At 45.7% G+C, this 19,437-nt stretch overlaps 1 protein-coding gene across 1 annotated transcript; it reads right to left on the bottom strand.

The window, feature by feature from the left end:
* Positions 1-6,331: 6,331 nt before the first annotated feature.
* Positions 6,332-9,158, bottom strand: LOC116900777 (WAP four-disulfide core domain protein 13-like). Its single transcript, XM_032902487.1, has 3 exons — positions 9,029-9,158; positions 6,515-6,664; positions 6,332-6,387 (listed from the first exon to the last, which is right to left on the bottom strand). Exons 1-3 carry the CDS (start codon positions 9,156-9,158, stop codon positions 6,332-6,334), a joined length of 336 nt encoding a protein of 111 aa, XP_032758378.1.
* Between the last annotated feature and the right edge of the window lie 10,279 nt (positions 9,159-19,437).

Here is a 19,437-nt window from a genome sequence, read left to right as displayed (position 1 = left end):
TGCATGTGCACGAGAAAACACCCAGTTCTATCCCGATGGAGAGCGTTCTACCCTAGGACATTCTCCTACAGATGCCAGTTCATCTGATCTATAGACGCCCAGTTCATCTGATCTATAGACGCCCAGTTCATCTGATCTATAGACGCCCAGTTCATCTGATCTATAGACGCCCAGTTCATCTGATCTATAGACGCCCAGTTCATCTGATCTATAGACGCCCAGTTCATCTGATCTATAGACGCCCAGTTCATCTGATCTATAGGCACCCAGTTCATCTGATCTATAGATACCCAGTTCATCTGGTCTATAGATACCCAGTTCATCTGATCTATAGATACCCAGTTCATCTGATCTGTAGACGCCCAGTTCATCTGATCTGTAGACACCCAGTTCATCTGATCTATAGACACCCAGTTCATCTGGTCTATAGACGCCCAGTTCACCTGATCAAAGATGCCCGTTCATCTGATTAGGGTTCCATAGCCTCATCAGATCATCCCTAGAAATCAGTGCCCTTTGGTCTACTTAGCTCACGATACCCTGCTCTGGGAAAGCCTTGAGCGTTGTGATTGGCTATTATTCCTCATGGCAGCTGTATGTCCTCAGTCTTCTTGGGCTCTGAGGCTTCACATCTGCCTGGGCATCCTTTGGACCACACTGAGGTTGCACTGTATTGACTGGGTCTTGCTCTCCCACATACACCCCGATGGACACCCTCCTTTCAGCTACCACATTCTACGCCAGGCCTCCTCTGATGTGAGGAACTTAACGATCTGGAGCCTAGCTCCTTCGCCAGGCTGCGTTCCTGTCTGGACACCCTCCTCACACGACCCAGGTGCTCATCCTGTGCCATCTGGTTCCCCCTGCCCTCCACCTCATGTGGGAACTTTTCTCAGACTCCTCGGGGCAACTTTCCCTCCGTACTGCCTCCTGCCCCTGCACTGGGCATCCTCTGCAGCTAACTTTCTGCTCTGGGTGCCAACAGCCCTCCTACACAGATGCCCTCCAACCTGTTCCAGCTCTGACGCCTACACTGGGCCCCTCGAGCCCATCTCCTCGGGACAGATACCTATCTCGATCTGCCCCATCTAATGGCTTTAGGGTTGACTAGTTCTGCTTCTGGGGGGAGAGAACGGGCAGAAAGTCTTTTTCTGAGAACATGTGTAAAATAATTAATGCTGAGATAGTCATTAAAGATTAATGTTCTACCTGGCAGATGTATGAGTGCCCACTCAGTAAGTGTCACTTAGGTCAAAGGACAGTACGTTCTACGCCTGAAGCCCTTGGTCTCCTTCCAAATCTCATCTTCTCATCCTCTCAGAGGCTCGTCTGTCATTAACAGCCTCGTTCCTTTCTTCATATTTTCAATAATATATTTCCTCATATATCGGGGCTTTGATAGATTCTCACTACTGAGCTCTGAATGTCCTGGAACCCGCGGTGTAGATAACACTGGTCTTGAACTCACAGAGAGCTGTCTGCCTTTGCCTCCCAAATATTGGGATTAGAGGTGTGGGCCACCATGTTTGGCCAAACATATCTTTTTATTATCATCTTCTTCCATTCTGCGTAAACAGAGTTATTTCTAAAGGGCTCTTCTCTCTGTCTCTCTCTGTCCTTCTGCCTCTGTCTGTCTGTCTCTCTCTGTAATTTAATCTTTATTCCTGTCTATCTATTGTATAGATAACCACAATATTTTTATTCTGCCGTCTAGGTTGCTTACAGTTCTCTTTGCACATGCACGTGCTTGCTGGCATGCAAGTGCGCATGCACCTTTGAATGTGTGGGTGAACCTGGGTGAGAGGGCACGTGCTTGTGGAGGCCTGAGGCTGACACTAGTCTCCAACCACTCACCACCTTACATGTTGAACAGGGTCTCTCAGTCGAACCCAGAGCTCACCAATTCATCCAGTCTAGCCATCCATCATGTTCTACCGACCCATCCTCTCTGCCTCCCAAACCTGGGATCGCAAGCAGGACACCATGCCCCACCCAGCATTGGCATGAGTGGTGAGGATCCAAATGCCACTCCTCACCCCTGCCGTACGGAGGCTTCACCATGGAACCAACTCCCAGTCCTGGGTTGCTTACATTTCTCAACATACAAAATGCTGTGAGCAGGCAAGCATGTGTGTGTTTGCTGGAGTACAGCCGAGTCTGGGCTGGCTTCTGTATCTTCAGCTTCTGGGTGTCAAACTACTTCCCAAAGCATTTACCTGCGTTTGCTGGCTGCTCTTGACAGTGGGGGGTTCAATTGTTCCACTTCTGTGGCATCTGTCTTGTCATCAAGTCTCTTCGTGTTTACCATGCACATAAGAGTCTAGATGTAGCCCAGGGTGGTGGTGCTTTAGTTCCAGCCATTGGAACTAAAGCACAGGCAGGCAGACCTCTGTAAGTTCAAGGCAAGCCTAGTCTACATAGCAAGTTCTAAGCCAGACAGGCCAACATAGAGAAACCTTGTCTCAATAAATAGTATAAAAGTATATGATTATGGATGAAATCTGAACTTTTAACACGAATGAGGCTAAATCCCTTCTTTTATCTCTATTACCCATACAGAGATCTCCCATACTTTCCTATTCGGACATTTTCTTGCCTCCTCTGAATGGTCTCACGTTTCCTTGCCAACTTCTGGAACTAGTCTTTTGGCAGTTGTGAGCATTATAAAAATTTCCCGCAATCAAGAAGAATCTCCCAAGATTTTTATTAGTTTATTAGCTTTATGTGTCTGGCATCTTTCAATTTCAGGGGATTTTGTTTGGGTGTTGTTGTTGTTGTTGTTTGAGACAGGGTTTCTCTATGTAGCCCTGACTGTTCGGGAACTCTCTCTATAGACCAGGCTAGCCTCAAACTCAGAGACCCTCCTGCCCCTGTCTCCCAAGTGTTGGGATTAAAGGCGTATGCCGCCACACCCAGCAGTGTTTCAATTGCTTTATTTCTTTTTGGTGTTGGTAATCAAACCTAGGAACAAGCATATTGCGAGAGCTCTATACCTCAGAGACACCTCCCCACTAACCCAGCATTGATAATTTTTTTTAAAACCTTTTACCTTCCCTACCCCAGACAGGAATCTTCTTTTGACTCTGTTTCTTCAATAGTTTCAGTTTTTAATTATTCTTTTAGTGGGGTTGTGTGTGGCCGAGCTCCCAATGTTAGCTGTCATATAGGCAGTGTGTATTCTAACTCTCAAATGCTTCCCCCAGAGTACCCTAAGCTAGCTGAATAGATATTTTGAAGAAACATTTAGAGATGTTCTGCTGGCATCGGGTTCCCACTGCTTCTCTACTGAGAGCACTTGGGTCCACTAACTAAGTTGCCTTTTTTTTACACAGTGATACATTCTATTTCTAAGTATTCTACTTGGTACTTTTTCAAATACTTTATCCTTTCCTGTTCTCTCCCTCCCCGCTATGGTATTAATGCTCTCTTTGAACTGATCTATATTCTTTTCATCCTGATGATATTGGTCTTCACTGTTTTGTTAAAATGCTTTCATAACTGGCAAAGTTTTTAGATATGAATACTGTATGTACTGTGATGTTTTGGTGTGTGTGTATGTATTGTGAGATAATTAAATCAAACTAAGTAAGCATGTCCAACACTATTCAGTTATCTGTTTTTATTTATTTGTGTGCCGGGGGTTGGGAGGAGTGGGTATCCATCCATGTGCCTATCTGAGGACAACTTTATGAGGTTTTTCTCTCCCGCCTTTGTGTGGGCTCAGGATATTGGCTGCAGGTGGCCAGGTTTATGCAGCCGACACCTTTGCCAGCCGAGCTAATTTACTGGTTCCCCTGTCACCACGTAAATGAGAACTTTAGTGTCTAGTATCAAAAAATTCCAAGTGCTTTTTTTTTTTTTTTTTGGTGGCCACTTGAATTTCCTCCAACTTTCATGTGCATAAATAACAAATATATAAAAAGACCAGTGCTTAAATTTTAATAAGTGTTTTATATATTTCATTTTACTATTAGTTTAATCACACCAGGGCCAGTTTGATGTTAATCTGTGAGCACTGGTTGAGACATTTTTCAAATGTCCATCCATATGCTGGTTTATTTATTTATTTACTTATTATGTTTTAGTTACTAGAGAAATATGTTTAAATTATCTGCTGATCAGTCCTGCTCTAATGTCAAACTCTAGAGCAATGGCTCTCAACCTTTCTAACCCTTGCAACCCTTTAATACAGTTCCTCATGTTGAACTGACCCCCAACCATAAAGTCATTTCATTGCTACTTCATAAATGTAAGTTTGCTAGTTGTGGATGGTAATGTAAATATCTGTGCTTTCTGATAGTCTTAGGCGACCCCCCGTGAAAAGGTTATTCCACCAGCAAAAAGCCAGGACCCACAAGTTGACCAAGGCTTTAGATCGCTCCAACCAGCAAAGCTAAAATTAGACACCCTGGGGGTTCCCAACCCACACCTTTGAATACTAATTTCTGAAGTGAGTTAAGCAAGACAGAGCCACCAGCTCTGAACGTTCCCCAGTGCACTGGAGTGGGGATGAGCGGACTGTCCACCAGCGTTTCCCTCGTTGACGTTTTTTTTAATTTCTCAACAGAAAACAACCTGTGACTTCCTCCTAAAGCAATCGCTTCAGGCAAGCCCAAGACAACTTCAAGGATCTGGCCCACAGTGCCTAAGTCAGGATTCTTTGTGCTCCGTGCTCCCCACCCCCGCCCTGCCCCAACCCAATTCCTCACTCAATCTTTTCTTATCCCTAAACCAATTCTCTAATGTTATCTCTGCCCTGTGATGACAGACGTCTTTCAGGAAACGCAAATGCTGCATGGTGAGGGGTTTAGCATAGGGTCAGCACGTCCAGTCATCGCCAGCTTGCTAAGTGGACTCGTAGGCTCATCCCCCAGTTTGTGCCTGTTTATGCCCTTCTACTACTTTAAAAAAAAAACTATTTATTTGTCGTTACTTTATGTATACAAGCGCTTTGCCAGGATGTAGATATAGGGAACACGTGCACGCAGTACCCAGGAGACCAGAATGGCTGTTGGATCCCTTGAAGCAGGAGTTAAAGATGGTTGTGAGCCACCGTGCGGGTGCTGGGGACTGAACCTGGGTCCTCTGCAAGAACAGCGAGCTAGCGCTCTCAACTGCTAAGGAATCTCTCCAGCCCCTCCTTCGCTATTCTTAACAAAATACTTGAGCTGTCCAGATTCATGAGTACAACAGTAGAAGCCAAGAGTGAGGGGCTGGTGAGTGAAGATGTAACCCACAGCCTTGTACTCAGTTCATCCGTCCGCCTTTCTGCATCTGAGGTTGGGTCAGGGGTGGGAGGCACTGCCTGTGATTCAATTTGTCTTGCTCCTCATCTATGCCCTTCCCCTACCCCACTCTATGTTTATGATTTTCACTGGGCCACATGTCTATTCTGTGTCAGCCTCTGAGATAAAAGGAATCATTCTTCTTCTAGGAGACCACCCTAATGCTGCAGCCCACAGAACATCTCTTGTCCATGGGTCAAGGCCCTGACCCCTTGGTCCCCTCTCCCTACACCCTTTTCTTACTTCTACCTGTTTGAATCATTCCCCTTGCTTGGTCTATATATTAAAAGTGACTCCTAGTGACCCCTGCACTCATTTGAAGTGAATCCAAACACAATTTTCACGTAGTGCATTCTTGGCAACCCTCTGGGTATTGTTTATTCTTTCTGTAGCACTTTCTTCTATTGGAAAAGACCCTAAAAAAAACCCCCAAAACAGTTGACTGAATCATGGTGACAAACAGGTCATGTTTAAGAGGAGAGCTGTTTTAGAGTAAGCAATGCCCTCTTTCAGTTCTGAATCATCGGTGTAGCCATATTTGCGCAAGATTTCACTCCCATGGACTAATTCAAAACAGAAGTAGCTTGCGGGGACCTACCAGAATCAAGTAGGGGTACACGCAGGTATGGAGAATTCAGAGTAAGATCATCTTCACTGGCCAAAAGGAACACTTCCCCCACCCCCACATAAGCAGCTGCCTCTTCATTATGTAACGTCAATAAACAGCGATAAATAGGTCTAGGAGTCTGAGTGAAGGAGACTAGACTGCCAAAGGGTGGGAAGGTAGGGGAAATCTAGACCAGGAGGTAGGGGCTGGGGACTAGGGGGACCCGTGGAGTCAGAGAAAGTAGTTGGGGCAGCCAAGGTCCCCCGTAACTATAGACAAAGGGGGGGCCGCGGCGAACAACTTATGGGGAAGGAGGTAAGCAGGGAAGACATTGTCCGGGCATCCTCACCCCTACCCGCACCCACATCTGATCCAAGAGGACGGTCCAACAGGAGGTTGGTCTTCCAACACTTTCCATGTGGCTTGAAACGACGATGATTTACGGTACAACCGCAGGCACCAGGTTGCTGATTTTACGGTTTGACTTTGCGCCCTCTAGAAGAAGAAGGGACAGGGCGATAGTAGTCACGCTGTGTAGAGAAACAGACTTCTCTCAGGGTGACCATAGTTGACAATGTCTTTGTAACCTGGATGAAGAAGGGAAGTGCTCTTCAGAACCTACCCGCCTCTTCCGGGCTCATGCAGACATTGCCACAGAGGGCGTGGCAGCACCGAAACTCGCCATCACAATCCAGGTGCGCCCTGCAGGAGCTTTTGCACTGGGTGCTGGTCGGCCGCGCCAGGCAGGGCTGCAGTTTGGGCCTTGTTAAAACTGAGAAGGAACACATAAGCATGATTCCCCTAACCAAGGGCATGTCTCACGATTGCCAGCAGGCCCAGCGCTCGGGGACCCCCTTCAACAACCTTTCTGCTTCCTCTCCCTGTCCTATAGCCTAGCCTGGTTCTTCTGGTGGACGAAAGGCCCATTCCCTGGTGCTTCTTGCTCCCAGAAGACACTGTAATGTTATCCGGGTGGACTTTAAACTTACAAACTTGAATCTAATTCTCAGAGCAAAGAGTCCCTCATTTTCACTTTCTTTTACAGGATGGGAGAAACTGGGGCCCAGGGCAGGGAAAGCACCTGCCTCCTGACCGTTGACTTCTCCGGTCTTTCTGTGATTACACACTCTGGATACTAACCCCTTGTCAGAGGCATCGCCTGCAGAGGCTTCCTCCCAACCATTAGGCTGTCTCTTTTCTCTATCAGGCTATGCCGAAGCTTTATCATTTGAGGCCCTCTGCTGATTCTTTCCTTTTTGTCCGGAACTAGTGGGGTCCTCTTCAGAAAGTTGTTACCTAAGCCTGCAGCCTCAGATGTCTTCCCCACAGTTTCCTCTAGAGCCGTGGTTCTCAACTTTCCTAACGCTGCGACCCTTTAATACAGTTCCTCATGTTGTGGTGCCCCCTCCCCCAACTGTAAAATTGTTATCGCTCCTTCATAACTAATTTTGCTACTGCTATGAACCTTAATATGTATATCCGATAGGCAAGATGTCTGCTGTTTGGTCCCCGTGAAAGGATAATTTGACCCTTCAAAGGGGTCGAGACCCACCGGTTGAGAACCACTGCCCTAGGCATTTCAAAGCACCCTGCATTCCAATAAATATCCCGAAGATGAATAATCTATTGACCAGAAGTAAGAATGCCTAATAAATGCGTGGGAAAAAAAATGTTATGCATCCCCAGCCAAAACGGTAAGGCAGGGGAAGGGGCCTTTAAAGTGGGTTAGTGGAAAGGGAGATGGGCTCAGGCACTGTGGGAATCAGAAGGGAGACGCTGCAAAACCAACAGAACGACTACAACACCCCACCATATTATCCTTGGGAATATCTCCCAGGAATCAGAACACCATACAATAGATACCTCATACCCACGTTCATAGCAGCAATATTCACAAGGCAACATATAGAATTAGCCTAGGCTGCCCATCAATGAATAAACAAACTTTATATATACATATATAATAATATATTGTTAGTATATAATTTATTATTAATAATATATAACATATATAACATATATATATATATAATCATTCCTAGGAAGAGTGAAATGAATGGAGCAGACACCATGTTAAGCAACAGAAGTCTGACTCAGAAAGACCAGTGGCGTCTGTTTTCTCTCATATGCAGAACCTAGTTGCTTTAGAGAGTTGGAGTGTCTTCCTTGGGGGGAAGAGATCCTATGGGAGGAAGGATGGAGAGAAGCTGGAGTTGGGGGCAATGTGATTAAAGTACCTCATCTACCATGTGAACACATCATGCCAAAACCTATGGTTTGTACAAATGTTAACTTTTTAATACAAAAAAAAAAAAATCAGGGGCTTTTCCAGAAAATCTGAGTTAAGAGTCTCAGCTCCCAACGTGTCAGCTCATAACTGTCCCTCACTCCATCTGTGGGGAATCTGACGCCCTCTTCTGCCCTCTGAGGGCACTGCACACATGTGGTGCACAAACATTCATAGAGGCTAAACACCCATGCACATTGAATAAAAAGGACAAAGGGAAGAGCCCGCCTTCCCCGTTCACTTCTCCATATCTGGCTGAACCATCTCCCCAGAATCTCATCTTTCCCTTGAAACGTTTCTTCAGTATTTACACATCTTCCTTCCACTCTAGAATTTCTTTAAAAAAAAAAATTACTACAGGACTTCTATGAAGCTCACGTATTCGTTTTTTCTCACTGTGGCCAAGGTTCTAAAATACCCAATTCCCTTTAAATGGTGGGGGCGCATAGCAAGAAATCATTAGAAACCCTTTGTCAATTCGTGGCCTGCTTCTGGAGCTCATAACTGAGAATACCAGCTCCCAGCAGCTTAAGCTAGATGCCTTCCAGGCAGCCTCTAAAGCTTCTGGAACTATCTCCAGATCAGCGTTCTCCTAGACAGAAATATAATGTGGCTGCCACAACCCCCCCAACAGACATAAAAATAACATCTTACGTGCAGCATCGGGAGACCCTCCAGGTTGAGACCTAAACATTTGGTTTCCTTCCAGCATCCTGGCTTTCAAAACGAGGGATGTTCTGGGGTGCCCCAGCCCACCCCTGCTTCCTCCCTGCAAGGGGACTAGAGAAGGGTTAGGATTATTCATTTTCCGCCCAGTCCCCACGCGGAGGCTCCTCTCAAAATACCTACCGTAATCTGGAATTTGGATTTCAGAAAAAAATCTGTCCTTCCATCTCGCCAACACTGGCAGGCCTAACGTGCCAAGGAGTAACAGCATCTGGAGAACAACTGGCCACTTCATGAGGCCAACGGTGGGCATCGGGCTGCAGCGCTGGCTGGAGACTCAGTGTTTCACCAGGACCTGCTAGGGGCACAGAGCATTCCTGGTGGGGAGGTGGGAACACTCATGTCTGCCTGGCCTCCCAGCGTCCTGCCTGCTTTTGCATCACTCCCCCCTCCGTCCATACTACCATCTGGCCTGAGGTTAGCCCCTCACAGTGTCCTCTCACCTCTTTTTTCTTTTTCTTTTTCTTTTTTTCTTTTTTTTTTTTTCCGGAGCTGAGGACCGAACCTAGGGCCTTGTGCTTGCTAAGCAAGTGCTCTACCACTGAGCTAAATCCCCAACCCTGTTCTCTCACCTTCTTTCCCATTGCCCAGTGGAGCCCGTCACACCTTTTCAGGTCTGTGTTTGGGAAAATTTAAAAGCAGGAAAACACGAGAAAAAAATAAAGGCTCTTAAGTTATTCATTACCTAGGGCTGAGCGCTGATGGTGATCGCTTCGAGAACCATCCAGGTTTTCTGCTCTATCAAAATGCAGATCCCCTTCACCTAGACCTAATTAATTTACACATTTTTCATTAAGTTGTCATCACAATACATTTGTCATTTAAACAAATATTTATTTTCTATAATGTGATTTTTTTGAGCAAGTGCTATTTTTTTTCTTGTGTAACACACACACACACACACACACACACACACACACACACATACACAAATCCTCGCTGAATTTTCACCCAGTGAAAACACCCATGTAGGCATCACAAGGTTCCATGTCTAGCCTCGAGGACTGGGAAAATCAAATAAAATTAAGGTCAAGTCCATATTTATGTAAACTCTCAACTGAATAGAATGGGAGTTTGCTGAAGAAAGGGCTTAGCCAGTGTCAGGTAAAAGGATGAAGGGGCATGGACATGATGGACCCCGTGACGGAGCCTGTGATAGAGGCCATGGTGGAATCTACAATTCTCTATGGGGAGGATGCCAGGCCTTACCATGTGATGCCCCGTCATGTGTTTGAAAACTACTACATCAATTCTTTGAGCATTTCATACAATGTATTTTGATTATATTCACCCCAACTTCTCCACTTAACTACTCCAAAGACCATCCCCCTTCCAGCACATCCCCCTAATTTCCTGCCCTCTTTCCTGCCCCCCATAGCCCCTCAACTCCAACTTGAGCTGCTCACGTCTCCTGGATGTGTGCTGCATCCACTGGAACACAGTTGACCTACCAGGGACCACACCCTGAGAGAAACCATCCACAGCTCCTTCAGGAGGGCTGGGTGCTTGTGAACTCCTTTCCACTCCATGACAGGATGTCAACAGGCCTGCTCTCGTGCAGGTGACTACAGCCACTGTGAGTTCGTGACTGAGGGGTCCTGGCATGTCCTGAAAACACCGTTTTACTCGGGCCTTCCCCAACCTCTGGTGATTCAGCACACTAGCAAGCCTGCCAAGAAGATGCTAGTGCGATGCTTTTGAAATTCCAGTCTCCAGAACTGCAAGCCAAAGAACCTCTATTCTTCATGGATCACCTAGCCTGGGAGAGTCAATTACACCAGGAGGAAAGAACCAAGACAGTGACGGTCAGTAGGGATGGGATGATTGGTCACAGGACCAACTGAAGCCATGGGCCAACTACCAGGATGCAATGGGATCTCGGCGTCGCTGCTGCGATGGTCCTGCCTAAGATGAAGCTCAAACCAATTGTGAGGAAAACACCAGACAAACTCTGACTAAGGAGACATGGCAAGGAAGTGTCTACATAAGCCACCTTGTATCACTAGCAAAACCGAGAGGCCCCCAGGATTACAATGTGTTTACTTTCTTCTGCTAATAGTTGAGTTGTTCTAATATGTGTGTGGGGGAAACACTAAAGACTTGAGATTATGGGGTGTCGTTCTGGTAACTACCAAATGCTTCCAAAAATGTTCTTCTAGATTGTTTCCCACTTTTCCTAAACCTTGATACTGTTTCAAACTGGGGGGAGGAACAATCAAAATATTTTGAGGACATGCTCTGAGGATTGATGGGACCCAGACTTGTAAAACACTGGGTGTGGCATCCACCACATAGTTTCAAAAATTATTAAATAACATAGAAAGTCATGCTCTCCGAGGTTTATACATGTTTAGTATTTCCTGCAATGTTTTCACTCATTTAATGCTTTTTATTTTTTTTATAGCTTTGAAGATTGACCTAGGACCTCTCTCAGATGTTAGGCTCAGTGAGGCGTATCTTCATCCCAGTTTATTTTCTCTTGAGACAGCCCTGGCTAAGTGCCCAGGCCGGCCTTGAGTATATCTGCAAAACTCAGGGACTACAGACAAGTTCTCCAATGCATGGCATTTCGTTTTAAAACCCTTTGATTTGGTTTGGGCAGATGGGCTAGGGCTTCTCGGCCTCAGCACAGTGAGTTCTTCAGCTAACTGCGGTGACGGCCAAACCATCCTCACACTGTGGACCGTCCCTCCGCACCGCTGGCTTCCACTCACTGGATATTAGCAGCACACCTCTGATGTAAAACCCCGAACTGCCTCCAAGAATTTGTCAAATGTCATCGTAGAGGCCATAATGCCCCTGTTTAGGGCTGGGGAGATGGTTCTGTACGTAAAGTGCTGGCCATAGAGACATGAGGCCCTGAGACCAGGTCCCCAAAACTTAAGTAGAAAAACCAGGCACAGAGTCAGGAGGAAAGCGGAGATGGTCAGATCCCTGAAGCTCACAGCTGGTCTAGCTGAGTCACGGAGCCTCAGATTCACGGAGGGACTCTGTCTCAGAAAACAAAGGTGCACAGGGACCACGGAGAGACACCAATGTCAGCCTCTGGCCTGCCTGCACACACACACACACACACACACACACACACATGCATACACACACATACATACTCACACCCGTATACTCACATAGTCACATTCACATAAACGTTTACACACATTCACACATACATTCATCACACACACACACTGACACACACACACACACTCAACACACACACATACACATACACACACACACACATACACTCACACACACACATACACTGACACACACACACATGCATACATACACACATACACTAACACACACACATGCACACACACACACACATATGTACCCATGGATACTTTGATGAGTACATAACATGTACAAACACACACATACAGTAACAACTGCACATAGGCGAAGATGCCCACAGATGGGTAGGGACATTGGATGCCCTGGATCTGGAATTACTGGCAGTGATGAGCTGTCTGACATGGGTGTGGGGAACCCTGCCTGGGTTCTCTAGAAGAGCAGCTAGTGCTCGTAACTGCTGAGCCATCTCTCTAGCCTCCTTCTCGGGTGCTTCTAAAGCCGTATGTATGTATGTATGTATGTATGTATGTATGTATGTATGTATCCACTTATTTACTCTTGCATGAAGACTGAAGCACTGGGTGTGATTCTTTTCTGAGGAAGGTTAATTGTGTCACTTTTGATGCTATGTGTTACAGATGGCTGTAAGGAGACTGATGGAGACTGAACTCCAGTCCTCCGCAAAAGTAATAGGTGCTTTTAACCACTGAGCCACCCTATCTTTCTGCCTCTCCAAGAGAATGTGTTTATTTCCTGTACAAACTTTCAGGATGGTGTGTGTGTGTGTGTGTGTGTGTGCGTGTGCGTGTGCGTGTGTGTGTGTGTGTTTCATTTTCTACAGTTGAAAAACAACTGTGTGTTTGAGAAACACAGAAGGCGGCTGAAAGGCATTTTCACCCTAGGCGAGTGTGGAGCCAGCGTGCCAGAGCTTCCAGGAGCGCTCCGAGCACCCTCTCTTCACGGTGCTCCCGTGGCTCAGTATGTCATGGCTTGGCAAACTGCCAGCTCCCAGCTTCTCTCTGGAAAGGAAAAGGGACCAAGTTTTGCTTCACATGCACTATTGGAGTTTTCCCAGACCCACACATACCCTGTGGGAATGACAATCTAAAATAAAATAAGCCAGGGTATTCTGCTGTAGTCTCCAATCAATCAATCAATCAATCATCAATCATGTAATAAAAAGTTTACAAGGAAGTGCCATGTCCCACAGAACTATCAGGACAACTAGGGAGCCAGGACTGAAAATGAAAACCTGACCCTTACCCACACATGTCACCCTGTCCCGCATGGCTCTTGGGCATCGGAGTGGAGTGTTCCCTCAGCACACTGGCTCCTTCAGGCTTGACTGCTTCCTCCCTGGGGCGCGACACACACCTGCCGGCAGCTGCTGCTGTTCGAGTGACTCAAACTGTGCACCACGCACGCTGTAAACTAAGAACAACCCAGTCACTTCTTGTGCTTTTCTGAGTCCTCAGGGGCCATACTTTGATCTTTTGACCTCTTTATTTTGAATTCCTTTTAAAATCTGCATCACACACACACACCCACCTCACCGGGGAACTCACTTGGAGGTCAGATGACAACTTTCATAAGCCCAGTAAGTAGTTTGACTCCTTAAATCCTCTTTTGCCATAGTTTGGTTTTTGTTGCTGTGATAAAACACTTGCCAAACAACTTGGAGAGATAAGGGTTTATGAGGTTTACAGGTTACAGTCCACCAAGGCAGGGACCTGGAGGCAGGAACTGAAGCAGGGACCAAGGTGGATGCTGCTGACTGGCTTGCCCTTTAGGTCTTGCCCAGCCTGCTTTCTCATACAACCCAGGACCACCTGCCCCCGGATGGCCCCACCCACAGTGAGCTGGGCTCCCTGGCATCAGGCGTCAATCAAGACGATGCCCAACGGTCTTGCCTACAGGCCCATCTTACGGAGGTGTTTTCTCAGTTGAGGCTCCTCCTCACAGATGACCCTGGTTTGTTCCAAGTGAACAGAAACTAACCAACACATTCTCTTCCTTCTGTCTTCTTGATCTAACGTCATCATGAGCTCACACATGTCTGGTTGTAGTTGCCGGGTTTCCCATGGACATAATCCCTGGGTTTTTCATGGCTATTTCTGTTTCTATTCAGACTGTAGAGACAAAGGGAAGACAGTGGCCATGTCATAGCTGGATCAGTCTCTGTCACCTTGACCCCAAAAACCTAGGCCTTCTTCCAGGAAATCCCTCTCCCTCTCCCTCCCTCTCCCTCCCTCTCCCTCTCCCTCCCTCTCCCTCTCCCTCTCCCTCTCCCCTCCCTCCCTCTCCCTCTCCCCTTCTTCTCCCTTTCCTTTCTTTCATTTTTCTCTCTTGGTTTCTGTAATCCACTTGACTGGCATTGTTCATTTTTAAATGTGCAGTTCATTGACTTTTAAAATGTTCCAAGGACTGGAGAGACGGCTCAGTGGTTAAGAGCACTGACTGCTTTTCCAGAGGTCCTGAGTTCAAATCCCAGCCACCACATGGTGGCTCACAACCACCTGTAATGAGATCTGATGCCCTCTTCTGGTGTGTCTGAAGACAGCTACAGTGTACTTATATAGAATAAATAAATCTTTAAAAAATAAAATGAAATGAAATGTTCCCAGGGCTGTGCAGCCTACAATGCTCTCTCTGGAGCATTTGCATGAGCCATAAAGCACTTGGGATGTATTTGCTCTCATCTCCCACCCAGCGTAACCCTAGCAACCTCTACTCATTTTCCTGTCACTGTGGTTTTGTCTGTTCTGGGTGTGTTATTAAATCTGAGGCGTTTTGCGTTGGCCATCTTGCCCTAAGCACATTTCCTGAGTTCATTCAGGCAGCAGGACCTGCTGGCACTCCGCTCATGTTATGGCCGACTATTCGATACCAGTCTGTGGACTTGCGTTTTCAAGTCCATCCGTTGCTTAGTGACGGATATCTGGCTTCTGCCTTTGTAGCTACTTTAAAGAATGATGCTATAGGGGAATAAAGAGATGGCTCAGCACTGGCTACTCTGCCCAGAACCCAGGCTTTGATTCCCAGCACCCAGATGGCAGCTCACAACTGTACCCCAACCTCAGGGGATCCAATGTCCCCTTCTGGCCTCCACTGACTCCGGACATGCATGTAGTGCATAGTCATACATTCAGGCAAAGCACCCATATACATACAAATAGTTGATAATTTTAAAATGCTACTATAAACATCTGTGTGCAAGTTTTTATATAAACGTCTATTTTCACGCTTTGGAGTGCAATTCTTAATCATACAGCAATTCCACGCTTAGCTTTATGAGATTTTTCTCAAGGTCTCTCCCTCAGTGCCTTCCAATTTTTTCCTATTTGCCAGATTCCAGTTTCCCCAGTTACCATCAATACTTACCAACACATCTGTCTATTAAATTATACCAAACCGATCTGTAGGTAGTGCCATTGGTTTGCATTTTTATTTATTTCATGTATATGAATACACTGTAGCTGTCTTCAGACACACCGGAAGAGGGCATCAGATCCCATTACAGATGGTTGTGAGCCACCATGTGGTGGCTGGGAATTGAACTCAGGACCTCTGGAAGAGCAGTCAGTGTTCTTAACCGCTGAGCTCTCTCTCCAACTCCCTGGTTTGCATTTTTGATGCTCATATCCTAATGGTTAATGACGTTGAACACCTCATGTTTATTATCCATGATTATTCACTGGGAGACTTTCTGTTCAACTCCTTCACTCATTTTTATGTTTAGAGAATTTCATTTGTTCAGTGCTTGGAATCAAACCTAGGTTCTCACATACCCTCCTACTGATCCACACCCCAGCTCTTCCATCTAATTTACCTTTTAAATTTTAAAATATTTTATTCATTTATTTATGTGCATGCATGCGTGCATGTGCGGGCACATGTGAGTGTGTGTTCATGGGACAGCAATGTATGTACCTGTGAATGCATAGAGGCTGGAAGAGGGCCTCAGTGTCTTCCTCTATCACTCTCTGACTATTCCTGTGAGGCAGGATCTCTCTCTGAACATGGGCTAGCCCTTTCTCAGCGAGGCTTGATGCCAGCAAGGCCCAGTCATCCCCTGTTCTGCCTCCCTTGGAACTGGGGTTACAGACCTGCACAGGAAGCCTGGCTTGTTGCACGAGTGCTGGAGTCCAAACTCTGAGCCTGGCAATTTCAGGGCACGCACTCTGAGTGGCTGAGCCACCTGTTCGGCTGTGTTTGCTTAATTTTAACTTGAGTGATTTAGTGCCTTGAGAGTTAGAAGAGTTTATGTGTTAGATACTATGAACTTACCGGATATGAGTTGGGAAAATCCAAGCCACCATTTGCTTTCTTCACTGAGCTCCTTGATAACAAAGGAATTTCTTTTTTTTTTTAATTTAGAGAATTTTCACCAAAATATAAAAAAATTTTTTTTTGTTTCAAGTGTGAAATTACAACAATGGAGAAAAGCCTGTACTCAGAATGAGCCATCACCATCCCCTTGAAAATATTGTATCTAAGAACCAACTATCTGTGTATTAAAGGGAAGCCCCCAAATCATACAAAAATTTCAATTGATTCTGGAGGACCAGCAGATGTAGTATGTGTTTGAAGACGCCGGGTCCTGACTGTGTGCAAATGCTTGCAACCAGAAGGGAACTAAGAGGGTTAGAGGACTCCTATAAAACAAACCAGTTATGGGGGCTAATTTGGAGAATTTCTAAAAAAAAATTTGGGATGTTCTGCCCCAAATCATAAAAAATTTTCACGTCTCCCTGGCTTTTAGTGCTTCTTTCTCTGGAGCCTCAACTGGCCACTTCTCTGGGCAGCAGGACTGAAAGTTATACAAGCCGCAACCCTTGTGTACGTGTCTTTGTTCCTGGAGGAAGAGCTATGCTGTCTGTGCGCCCACCTCCTTCTGGCCCCTCAGGCATTCTTCCACTTCTCTGTACAGAATCACGGTAACCATAACTGTTAATGCGTATAAGCAGCATAAGCTAGTGGTGCTTTCTGTCACACCTCCATTCAGACACATGCTGACCTTGCTCCTCTCTCCTCCCTTCCACTTTCCCCTTCTTCCCAGCCCGTCACTTCCTCTTCTTTCAGGATACTCTCAGCATTTTAATTTTCACTTGTGAGAGAAGTGGATCATCATCCTTAGCAGGATATCCTCCAGTTCTGTGCACTTTCCTGCCAACGACAAAGCCCCAGTCTTGTTTGCACTTGAGGAATACGCCCACCGTGTGTGGCACTAATTTTCTCTCTGTTCATCCGCTAACTGTGCACCAAGTGACTCTTTTGCTGATATTGACCAACCGGCATCATCTCTCCTTTGCAGCCCTTAGGCTTGGTGGGTGAAGGTAGGAAAGGGGGCTGGTACTGAAGCAAAATGCTCATCCCCAATGGAGGACAACCTTTTCCTTCCCCAGCATGTCTCCCCTTTTGTTCTCTGCTTCATGTCAGCAAGGAATGACTGTTGTCCCTCCTTGGGCTCCAGGTTCACTCTCCCCCATTTCTTGTGCCCTTGAACCATTCAGGACTTGCATTGTCGTTCCCCTGAGCTGTAAGGCACTGTCCAGCTTGCCATGGCTCTGCATCGCTAGCCTTTGTCTGGCTTTGGTCTTTGCTCAGCCACATTCTAAGCTACTCCTTGGGATAAAGTAGACAGGGGTAACATTCTGGTTCACCCATTTAGGAAAGAGTATCTTGAGCTGAGGAGATGGCTCGAGGGGTAAAGTGCTGGTGGCATAAGTCTGAGGACTGGAATTCAGATCCCCTTCACTGATGTTAAATGCTGGGTGGGTGTGGGAGCTCCCTGTACTGCCAGCTCTCAGGAAGTGGGTACATGGGAATCCATGGAGCAAGCTTGGTAGCTAAACTAACAGGATCGGCGAGCTCTGGGTTCAATTAAGAGGCCTTGCCTTAAGAATAATGTGGAGAATGGTTGAGAAAGACATCTGACATCCATCTCAAGCCTCCATATATATATATATACACACATGCATGCACAGAACACACACAGGCACACATACATGCACATTCACATACATATACATACACACATACATATATACACATACATGCACACATATGTATGCACACTATTCATGCACATTCACATACATATACATACACACATGCATATATATATACACATACATGCACACATACATATGCACATGATACATGCACATTCACATACATGCCCACATGTATGCACACTATACATGCACATTCACATACATGTGTGCATGCATATACACACATGTGTACACATGCATACATACACATACATATGCAGGCATGCAGAGAACACACACATACATACACATACTCCCTTCTCCTCTGTTCCAAGGAGAGAGAACTTCCAAGGGAGTCTACATGGAAGATGGTCTAAAATATTCTCTTTAGGTCAAGTCACATCCAGAGATAATGCAGAGAACCAACACAGGCAGCAAAGCTCAGACTGAAAATCGCAGGAGATCACGAGTGTCCAGAGAAGAAGTGGGTCAGGATGGAGATCAGTCAAGGTAGAAAGAAGCCCCTCCTGGAAGCTCCTGGGACCCATCTCAAAGGCAGAAATATGTCCTCGAATAACCAGCTATATCAACTTCTTACTAGAAATGGTGCGTGTTCCATCAGATGTTCAATATGATGGTAAGGATGGAGTTTTCGGTGTTTGTAGAGGACTTTGGCTTTTTGTAAACATATAACTCACTCAACTCCTGCATATTCATCAAATCCTATTTTTGCTCTTGGGGAGACAAAGTGGACAGCACTTCTCAGTCTCATTTGTAGACAAGCAGAATCACATGGTTACACGGTGACCAAAAGAATACAGATAAATGCTGAGTTAAAACTAAGGATGAACTTTGCTTCTAGACCCAGCTGCTAAAGCCCTTCTTACGAGGGCCTGGAGAGAAGGCTTAGTGGTTAAGGGGACATGCTGCTCCTCCAGAGCACTGGAGTTTGGCTCTCAGAGCCCACATTAGGTGCTCACAACTCCCTGTAAGTTCAACTCCACAAGAGTTCGAAATCTCTGACCTCCCCACAGGCACCCACATTCACATACACATACACATGTACATACATACATACATGTGTATATACATACATACACACATACACATGTAAACATATACGTACATACGCATACATGTACATACATATGTGCACACATACATATGTACATACATACCCACACACATACATATATACATATGTACTTGCAGACATATGTACATGCATACATACATGCATACATACGTACATGTGTACATGCATGCATACATACATACATATGTGCATGCGTATGTACATGCATGCATGCATACATGCATATGTATGTGCATATATACACATTTACATACATACATAGTATATGCGTACATACATACATAAATACATACATACGAATGTACATACATATAATTTAAGATAAAAGCTTCTTATCAATCTCCTTACTACCTTACTTT

Source organism: Rattus rattus, chromosome 5 (assembly GCF_011064425.1).
Source record: "Rattus rattus isolate New Zealand chromosome 5, Rrattus_CSIRO_v1, whole genome shotgun sequence".
NCBI classification, from domain to species: Eukaryota; Metazoa; Chordata; class Mammalia; order Rodentia; family Muridae; genus Rattus; species Rattus rattus.
This window is presented reverse-complemented; position numbering and strand designations above follow the sequence as displayed.

Bases quoted from the DNA above. Each gene is read 5' to 3' on its own strand.
- LOC116900777 (XM_032902487.1), bottom strand. From the start codon at position 9,158: ATGCCCACCGTTGGCCTCATGAAGTGGCCAGTTGTTCTCCAGATGCTG. The intron at 6,665-9,028 runs GTAGGTATTTTG...GTTCCTTCTCAG, and splicing joins AATCCAAATTCCAGATTACG to TTTTAACAAGGCCCAAACTG. The intron at 6,388-6,514 runs GTAGGTTCTGAA...TTCTTCTTCTAG, and splicing joins CATGAGCCCGGAAGAGGCGG to AGGGCGCAAAGTCAAACCGT.